The following is a 9757-nucleotide window of genomic DNA, read 5'->3' as shown; positions in this document are numbered from 1 at the left end:
GCAGAGTCTGATTTAGGGGACAGGGTGGGGCAGGTTGACTATGACCAACCTAGACAGCGTATCAAAAAGCAGAGACATTACTTTGCCAACAAAAGTCCATATAGTCAAAGCTACGGTTTCTCCAGTAGTCATGTATGGATGTGAGAGTTGGACTATAAAGAAAGCTGAGCATTGATGCTTTTGAACTGTGGTGTTGGAGGAGACTCTTGAGAGTCCCCTGGACTACAAGGAGATCCAACCAGTCAATCCTAAAGGAAATCAGTCCTGAATATTCATTGGAAAACTGATGCTGAAGCTGAAACTCCAATTCTTTGACCACCTGATGCGAAGAGCTGACTCCTTAGAAAAGACCCTGATGCTGGAAAGATTGAAGGTGGGAGGAGGGGACAACAGAGAATGAGATGGTTGGATGGCACCATCAACTTGATGGATATGAGTTTGAGCAAGCTCTGGGAGTTGGTGATAGACAGGGAAGCCTGGCGTGCTGCAGTCCATGGGGTCACAGAGTTGGACATGACTGAGCGACTAAAGTGAACTGGGGAAGGTTGGGATGGAGACCTCGCACTGTGAACTCTAGAAGGTCCTAAAGGTGGTTGGTGGTTCCCTGGGAGCCCGCACTCACTCCCAGCCCCTCACATCCCTCTTTTTAAGCAAGTCTTTTGTGCTCATGCGTAGTCGCTCAGTCGTGTCCAACTCTGCGACCCCATGGACTGTAGCCCGCCAGGCTCCTCTGTCTATGGGATTTCCCAGGCAAGAATACTGGAGTGGGTTGCCATTCTCTCCTCCAGGGGATCTTCCCGAACCAGGGATCGAATCTTTCTCCTCCATTGGCAGGCAGATTCTTTACCGTTGAGTCACCAAGGAAGCCCAAACAAGTCTTTAGTTCTGCCCTAACTCCTACAGGCTGTATTCCCCATCTCTGCCCAGGCTCATTTCTGCTGTGGGTTCCCCAGAGAGGGAGGGGTGGCAGCCACTGAGGCCTGGGACTATCAGCAAGTCACCTTCCGGCACTCTGGGACACAGCACTCTTTGTTCTGGCCCCTCCCTACCCCCTCAAGTCCCAAGCTATCCAGCCTGGATTAGCCTTATCCAGGGGAAAGCCCTGGAGGCCCCTCCTGGAATGTGGCCTGGGGGTGGGGGGCAGGTGACGAGTTGAAGTGATTAGGGCTGTTGGGGCCTCTCCAGGGCAGGGCTGTGCCCCTTGTACCACAAGGACCCCACAGGGCAGGGCCCAGTGTGTCTTCTGCCCAAGGCTCCAGGAGATGAAGGGGACCCGCCTATCTCTAGCTCTCCCTGGACGGGCCTGGGACAGGGAGCCCCACCTGGAGCCCAGGCTGGCCCTGTCCGTTGGCTGCTGCCCTGTCCCTTCTCCCCTTCCAGCTCCCAGCAGAAAGCCTCTTAGAGGGGATGGAGGTGGGGGAGCATTAAGCCCCAGGCTTGGGGGAGTGAGCTGCCAGAGTCCAGCCAGTGCTAATCTGCAGGAAGCCTGGGAGGCAGCCCCCACCTGGCTAGGCTTTCACGGGGGAGCTGGTGGGCTGGCCCCTTCCTGCAGGCCTCAGAAGATGTGAGGCTGGATACCCAAACCCACGCGACAGCTCAGGTAAGAGTGGGGGGAGGGCTGCCCGGGACCACCTCTTGTCTTGGTGCTCAAGTGGCTGCACTTGTGATGAGGGGCTGATGCAGGAAAAGCCAGAACTTGGTCCTGGAGTCGGGAGCAGAGTCCTGGACACCTTGGCATTACCCAAGGTCAGGAAGGAGATCCCAGCACAGAGGGGTTGCAGAAGGGAGGGAGGCTTCTGCCCCCAGCTTGGGCTGGTCCATCCAGAGCCCCCTCCTGGTCCATTACAGGGGCACCTGGGGCTGCTGCGTGAACCCTTGGGTGGAGCTCCAGGGGTGTGGAGGGTATGGGGGGCTGCTAAGGGTTTGGAGGGATAGGGTCTCTCTTCCAGTGCCTCCTCAAAGGTTCCCATCTGTCCAGTGGAGCCAGAGATCTGACCAACCCCCACCAAGATCCCTGGCTGACCTGGGATGATCAGTCACCCATCTTACAGGTGGGAAAACTGAGGCTCAGTCAAGGGGAGGGGACTGGCCCAAGTCACAGAGCAAATCCCTGGCTAAGCTGGGATGAATTGGAACTCCGCTCCCTTGGCTTCTGAGACAAGGCTGATGTTGTTACAGTGTGCTTTGAATTTTCCTCCATAATGTTCTAAATGACAGTAGACATTCCTGATCACAGAAGAATTAAGAACATACCCCCAGGCCAAGGAGGAAAATGAACTCCACCCATTTTGCAGCTGGCACTTGTCTCCATCTCCACCGTGTTTGTTCCTTTGTCCTGAGACCCTCACATGTGCACACTGGGACATCTTCGGTCCCCACACATGCCTCTAGTCACACACCGGTGGTCTCCCTCTCCCACTCACCCGAACCCTCTTTTCCTGACATTGCTAGGTCCTGAGGGACAAAGAGTGCCCTCCGGAGGGAGTCTTCCTGAGGTCAAGACTCAGGTGGGAACGACTCTATTACCCTCCCCTCATCCTTCACGTCCCTTGAAGGAGGGGAGGCTTGGGATGAGGTTCTACCTCGGTTTCAGCTCCTGGCTCCTCCATTCCCTGAGCAGGGCTCACGTGGTCCTCTTGTGCCTCAGTTTCCCCACCCTGGGTCTCCATCCCCCTTTCTTGTCTGGGCTACAGACGTTCGCCACTCCCTCTTGTCCCCTCTCTTTCACCAGAGGCGGCAGCGATGGCCGCTAGCGGTCCCCGGCGGGGCCCCGGCCCCCCAGACGGGGGCTGGGGCTGGGCCGTGCTGGGCGCCTGCTTCGTGATCACGGGTTTCGCCTATGGCTTCCCCAAGGCCGTGAGCGTCTTCTTCCGCGCGCTTATGCGCGATTTCGGCGCAGGCTACAGCGACACAGCCTGGGTGTCCTCCATTATGCTCGCCATGCTCTACGGCACAGGTCCGCGCCCCCCCTCGCGGACACCTCTCCTCTCCCCCAAACCCAGGGTTGAGGATCGGGATAAGGGACCAGGAGACATCTGACCCCTTGAGCATCCCCCAGGCCCCTCGGGAGGGCATAGAAACCCCTGCCTTCCTGTGGAAGCGTTAGCACCAGAGAAAGGGGTAGCGGCCACTGGTGGAGCCCGCCCCCAGGTGGCTGATCTGGCAAGCTTGGCCAGTTGGAAGGGCCCCTTCATTTCTTTCAAAAGACCCACACCCGCCTATGTTGTGGGTGGGGAAACTGAGATCTAAATAAGATTCCCAGTCCCAAAGCCCTAAACACCAGTGGTGGGGGGAGGGGAGATGCTGGAGTTATCCTAGACAAGCCACGTGGATGATGGAGTTGAGGGGTGGGGGAAGCCTGGGGAGGAAGGCAGCTCATAAGGGAATGAAGCCCCTTCTGCTATTTACGTTCCATGTTCTCAGGAGGGCAGGGGACCAGTACAGGCTCCCCTCCCTGCGTTCCTCCATAGGGCTCTCTTTGGCGTGTCCCAGCCAAGCTATATGACTTTGGCGAAGCCCCTGCGCTCTCTGAACTGGGGGCGAGTGACCCCATCCCTTCAAGTTCTCTCTCAAGGCTCGGAGGTACAAAGCCTGGAGTGTCTACCAGAGAGGGGTCCAGCCCGATCGGTGACCCTGCTCTGCCCACAGGCCCGGTGTCCAGCATCCTCGTGACCCGCTTCGGATGTCGCCCGGTGATGCTGGTGGGTGGGCTGTTGGCCTCGGCCGGCATGATCCTAGCATCGTTCGCCACGCGCCTCCTGGAGCTATACCTGACAGCTGGGGTGCTCACAGGTGAGGGCGCCCACCGCTCCCCTTCTTGGGGATGGGGTTGCGGGTGGGATCAGGAGACCTTGCCACCAGACCTTCTTGTCCTCAGTTTGCGCATGAGGGGCGGTCCTCGTCCCTCGGCTCAGTTCACCCCATCCCTTGGTCTGTCCGCCCTGGGGAGGGGGTGTGTGTTTGGGGGGTGCTCGCCCCGGCTTCCCGCTGGGGGCTGGGCTGGGGGCGCCCTCGGAGAGCCCGGCACAGCACCGCCTCGCCCGCAGGCCTGGGCCTGGCCCTCAACTTCCAGCCATCGCTCATCATGCTGGGGCTGTACTTCGAGCGGCGAAGGCCTCTGGCCAACGGGCTGGCGGCGGCCGGCAGCCCGGTGTTCCTGTCGGCGCTGTCGCCGCTCGGCCAGCAGCTGCTCGAGCACTTCGGCTGGCGCGGCGGCTTCCTGCTGCTCGGCGGCCTCCTGCTGAACTGCTGCGCGTGCGGCGCCGTCATGCGGCCGCCCCCGGGGCCAGGCCCGCGGCCGCGCAGGTACAGCGCGGGAGACACTCCCGGCGAGGCGGAGGCGGAGGCGCCCTCTGGCGGTCGGACCCGCCGGCGCCTGCTGGACGTGACCGTGTGCGCAGACCGCGCCTTCGCGGTGTACGCCGTCACCAAGTTCCTGATGGCGCTCGGCCTCTTCGTGCCCGCCATCCTGTTGGTGAACTACGCCAAGGACGCGGGCGTGCCCGACTCCGAGGCTGCCTTCCTTCTCTCCATCGTGGGCTTCGTCGACATCGTGGCGCGACCGGCGTGCGGTGCCCTGGCCGGCCTGGCACGCCTGCGGCCGCACGTCGCCTACCTCTTCAGCCTGGCCCTGATGGCCAACGGGCTCACGGACCTGAGCAGCGCGCGAGCGCGCACCTACGGCGCCCTTGTCGCCTTCTGCATCGCCTTCGGGCTCTCCTACGGCATGGTGGGCGCCCTGCAGTTCGAGGTGCTCATGGCGGCTGTGGGCGCGCCCCGATTCCCCAGTGCCCTGGGCCTGGTGCTCCTCCTCGAGGCTGTGGCTGTGCTCATCGGACCGCCCTCTGCCGGTGCGCCCCGTTGGAGGAGAGGGTGGCCTAGTGCCCCTGGGTCCGAGGGAAGCCCCCCCCCTCCCCGCCCTTATCCTGGATGGAACATCCAGGGACGAGGGAGGGGAAGGGACCCTTTGGGAGAGACAGCCCGGTTACACTCCCCTTCCCATGGCCAGTTAGCCTCCCCTCCAAGAGGTACCACCCGCTCAGGTTAGGGCCAGAAAAACCAGGAAGTGTGCCAGGAAGAACCCAACGTGGGTCGTCTCCAGCAGATGGCACAAAGGCCTTGTGAAGTGCAGATGCTTATTCTCCTTCTGCAGAGAGGCACAGAGGCCAAGTTCAAGTTGCCAGTCCCAGAATCAGAGCCGATCCTAGCCCAGTGCTTAATGCCCACACCTCTGAAACACTACATCTGAGTGTTTAGTCTCCCCAGCCTCTAGGGGTGACTGGAATAGGGAGTGTCCTTGGGGAACCAGGAGCAGAGTTCACAGGAGGCAGGGCGCTGGGGTCTTTCCCTGTGCACACTGCCTGCTGGGTGCTCTACACTCACATAGGAAGTCATCGTGATGAGGCAGTAGGGTAAGGCTTTCTGCAGGGTGGGCATGAGGGTGGCCTTTCAGGGCAGGGCAGGACCCCATAGGAGACGACACAGGGTGTGTCTGGGGGACACTGTCCCTGTACAAGTAAGGCAGGAGCTAGGATCAGAAAAGTGGAGGTGGGAGACCCTAGGGTCTTCCTGGGTGGTCACGTGAGCAGGAGAGAGCTGAGGTCACAGGCTCCAGGATGCAGCCATGAGAGGGGCTACTTTTGCTGGGGCCCAGGCTGCAGCTGAGATGGCCCGGGCTAGCTGAGCGCCCTCATCAAACTTTTGCCAACTCACCTGACCCAGTGGGAACCACAAAGCTCCTGAAGCTGTGTGAGCAGCCCCTGAGCCCACCACCAAAAGTTATAAAACCAGCCAGAGGCTCAGAGACTCATCTTTCATTTTCTTATGTGACCCTGGGGTGGATCTAATAGGCAGAGAAGGTACCTGGGGTGAGAAGAAGGTGAGGAAAACCACAGGACTGTGTGTGGGGTGGGACTGGCTGCTGCGCTGGGGTCAGGAAGGCAAGTTTAGGGTACTGCTTAGAGCGGCACAGGGTGGGCAGCTGGCTTGAGAACCACCAGGGAACCTCCTGAGGCCACTGAGGTGCATACTGAGAGGGTCACAGCCTGCTGTGGACTGCCACAAGGAGGCCCCTGAGAGAGTGAGGCATCTGAGGAGCCACACTTTAGGGGAAATACTTGGAATTTAAAGATTTTCCTGAGGGAATTCCTTGGCAGTCTGGTGGTTAGGACTCTGCGCTTTCACTGTGGGGATCAGGGTTCAAACCCTGGTCAGGGAACTAGCATGCTGCAAGCCACTCAGCATGGCTGGGGGAATAAAAAAGACTTTGCTGAGTATGAAGGTAACATGTGCCTATGATAGAAAGCTTGGAAAATACAGAGAATAGGAATAATCTCTCCACAAATCCTGCCTCCTGCCCCCATGCTAGGAGAAGGCAATGGCACCCCACTCCAGTACTCTTGCCTGGAAAATCCCATGGACGGAGGAGCCTGGTAGGCTGCAGACCATGGGGTCGCTGAGAGTCGGCAACGACTGAGCGACTTCACTTTCCCTTTTCACTTTCATACATTGGAGAAGGAAATGGCAACTCACTCCAGTGTTCTTGCCTGGAGAATCCCAGGGACGGGGGAGCCTGGTGGGCTGCCGTCTATGGGGTCACACAGAGTCGGACACGACTGAAGCGATTTAGCAGCAGCAGCAGCCCCCATGCTGATGATAGCTCAGTCTGGACTACATGCGGCCCCCTGGGAGGAGGAGTGGCCTGGGAGGTTGGGAGAGAGCTGAACCAGGCCCCTGAAGACCAAGGCGGTTAGGTGGGAAAAGCAAGAGTTGGGGCCCCCAGGAGAGCAGGGCTGAGCCCTGTACTCTCCCCACTCCCAGGTCAAATATCCCCAGCTGGGCCAGTTCCAGGGTATATGTGGAGTTTGAATCTGGGGACAGGAGGGCCCTTATAAAGGCTGCCTCACCTCAGGCCCCATGTGCTAGTGCTGTGCTCAGTCACTTCGGTTGTGTCTGACTCTTTGTGACCCCATGGACTGTAGCCCACCAGGCTCCTCTGTCCATGGAATTTCCCAGGCAACAGTACTGGAGTGGGTGCCATTTCCTTCTCCAGGGAATCTTCCTGACCCAGGACTTGAACCCATGTTTCCTGCATTGCAGGCAGATTTTTTACCGCTGAGCCACTGGGGAAGCCCTGTATCACTTAAGAAATTGAGGTCCATGCAGGTGAAGTGACAGTTTTAAGGTCTCAAATGGCAGAACCCTCATGGATTTTTGCCATCTGTAACATAGGAACAAAGACTGGGGCGTGTGCGTGTCACCCATGAGCCCCACCAAGAGCACTGCGTGTGTGTGTGTGTGTGTGTGTGTGTGTGTGTGTGTGTGTGTGTGTGTGTGTGTGTGTGTGTGTGTGTGTGTGTGTGTGTGTGTGTATGAAGGGTGGGCTCCCCTACCCGCCCTCACCTCCCCATCCGCACTCCCCGCAGGCCGCCTGGTGGACGCGCTCAAGAACTACGAGATCATCTTCTACCTGGCAGGCTCCGAGGTGGCCCTGGCGGGGATCTTCATGGCCGTGGCCACCAACTGTTGCCTGCACCGCCCCAAGGACGGCCCGCCCAGCCCAGGCACCGAGGGCGGGGCCGGCGATGGGGAGGAGGCTGAGGCCGAAGTGGACTCTGACCTCCCACCCGCCAGCACCGAGGAGCCCGGTGGCCTCGAGGCCGTGGAAGTGCCGAACCCGGGCACTGGGCCTTCGCAACCCGAGGTGAAGGTGGAGCCAGGGCTGGACTCTTGAGTCTCTGTAGCGCCAGGTGGCAGGGACTTCGGAAATGAGGCTTCTCCTCTCAGAGCCCTGGCGGCCCGAACAGGGCCTGGCACGCCGGGTGGGGGTGGGGGGCTGCTCCTGGGGGTCACCTCCAGGGGTCCCTGAGGGGAGCTGCCACACTCAACTGCCCTAGGTGGCCCTGGTCCCGCCAGCGAGGCCACTGTTGCACGGCTTACGTGAATCTAAAGTTCATAAAACTGAGCTGACAAAGAGTTGTGTTTCTGCATCTCTGGCTGCTCCCTGGGTGTCGGGGTGGGCTAGGAGGGAGTCTGAGAGGCTCTCCCCCGGGGCCTCTGATGGGAGCTGGCGGGCACTGGGGACGAAGTGGCAGAGGTGGAGGACAGCAGGGGAAGGTGGCCCCGATCCCAGTCCCACTGGTTGGCACCGTGCACTGAAGCCCCGCCTGCAGCAAGCACCTGCCGCTGGAGGGGCTCAGGGCAGAGAACGCGCGCACGCGTCCCAGAGTGGCGGGCTGGGGCTGGATCCTGGATCTCACAGTGTAGGTGAGCGTATGTGACTCCATGACTCCATCTTGTGGCGGCTGGGAGAGCTGAGGCTGAGGGTCGGGGGATGGCACCTACCCTGCCCCCCTCTCCTTTCTAAAAGGGACCCTCTCTCCCCTCTCTCTAGGGGATAAACTCGGGTGTCCTGGGGCCTTTGCTCTGGACACGTGTCCCTGTGGACACATGGCTGCCCCTGGCCTCCCCTCCCCAGCCTCCTGGGAGTCCTAGAGAGAGCTCCTTGATGGCGCTTTTTTTTTTTAATTTGACTGCCGTTGGGTCTTAGTTGTCAGAGGTGGGGGGTCTTCCTTGCATTGTGCTGGATCTTTTCTCGTTGTGGCACAGCAGCTCTCTAGTGGTGCTGCAGGGGCTCAGCAGTTGCGGGCTTGTGGGCTTAGCTGTTCCGCAGCACAGTGGGATCTTAGTTCCCTGACTAGGGACTGAACCCTGGCCGTCTGCATTGCAAGGCGGATTCTTAACCACTGAACCACCAGGGAAGTCCCCCCGGTCAGTGGAACAGGGAGTCCAGTGCAGGGAGCTCCAGGTCTCACCCTGGCTGGGAAAGTTTAGGGATGTGTTTTTCTCTTACATGTTCACCCTCTTCCCACAAACGGGACACCCCTTTTCTTGCCTCCCTCCCTCCAAATCAGGTGACCAGGGCCCATGACTCCATTCATCCACACTCCGCAGAGCCTATCCCCCTGGTCTCATTTTCCATCCACGCCCCAGGAAAGCCCCAGCCGATACCTGGCCGACTGACACTGTGTCCGTGGTTTCCCCCTGAGCCACTAGAACAGTGACTACATCTTATTTACCAAATATAGCACTGACTGTGCCAGGCCTCCTAAGCTCTTCACAAAGGTTAACTCATCTAATCCTCCTAACGACCCAAGGAGGTAGGTACCCTCACTAGCCACACTGACAGGTAGGGAAACTGAGGCCCAGGAGGTTAGGAGGTAGCTCAGGGTCACAGGAGCTGTGCCTGGAACCTAGGCTGCCAGCTCCAGTCTGTGCCCTTGGCCTTCCCGCTGACTGCCCCTTCAGAGAGGTGATGCGGTCTGATGGCTCGAAGGGGGCACACGGAGTGACAGCTGGTCCCTCTCTCCAAGCTCCCAATCCTGCCTGAGCATTCCACTGGCATCTCTGCCCAGGACCCACACATGCAAACCTAATAAGTAGGAAACCACCCCCCTCCTTGGCCACTGTGGGCCCTACCCACCTCTCACAGCCTCCTGCACCCCTCCCGTTCTCTGGATGAGCACAGATTTCATTGTCCAAACAGAGACACTCTGATGGTGACAAGGGTGGCCCTTAATAGTGGCTATTAATAATCCCACTAGGATCACAGGTGTGGGCCGGAGCTGTCCAGGAAAAGCAAAGACACGGAGTGCTAGCGTGACACCACCCTCTGGGTCCCTCCCCTTGGCCCTGGCAGAACAGGTGGCCTGGAATGGCCAGGGCACCCTTAGCACTCTTCCCATTTGGGGCCTTGGGT

The 9757-nt window shown here is 59.6% G+C and overlaps 1 protein-coding gene across 1 annotated transcript; it reads left to right on the top strand.

The window, feature by feature from the left end:
• The first annotated feature begins 2718 nt into the window (after positions 1–2718).
• Positions 2719–7974, top strand: SLC16A8 (solute carrier family 16 member 8). The gene is made up of 4 exons (XM_081590061.1): positions 2719–2956; positions 3649–3792; positions 4047–4850; positions 7425–7974. Exons 1-4 carry the CDS (start codon positions 2743–2745, stop codon positions 7730–7732), a joined length of 1470 nt encoding a protein of 489 aa, XP_081446187.1. The 5' UTR covers positions 2719–2742; the 3' UTR covers positions 7733–7974.
• Positions 7975–9757: the final 1783 nt, after the last annotated feature.

This window comes from Giraffa tippelskirchi, chromosome 4 (assembly GCF_054371585.1).
Source record: "Giraffa tippelskirchi isolate mGirTip1 chromosome 4, T2T-mGirTip1v1.2.pri, whole genome shotgun sequence".
NCBI lineage: Eukaryota > Metazoa > Chordata > Mammalia > Artiodactyla > Giraffidae > Giraffa > Giraffa tippelskirchi.
This window is presented reverse-complemented; position numbering and strand designations above follow the sequence as displayed.

Bases quoted from the DNA above. Each gene is read 5' to 3' on its own strand.
- SLC16A8 (XM_081590061.1), top strand. From the start codon at position 2,743: ATGGCCGCTAGCGGTCCCCGGCGGGGCCCCGGCCCCCCAGACGGGGGC. The intron at 3,793-4,046 runs GTGAGGGCGCCC...CCTCGCCCGCAG, and splicing joins GACAGCTGGGGTGCTCACAG to GCCTGGGCCTGGCCCTCAAC. The intron at 4,851-7,424 runs GTGCGCCCCGTT...CACTCCCCGCAG, and splicing joins CATCGGACCGCCCTCTGCCG to GCCGCCTGGTGGACGCGCTC.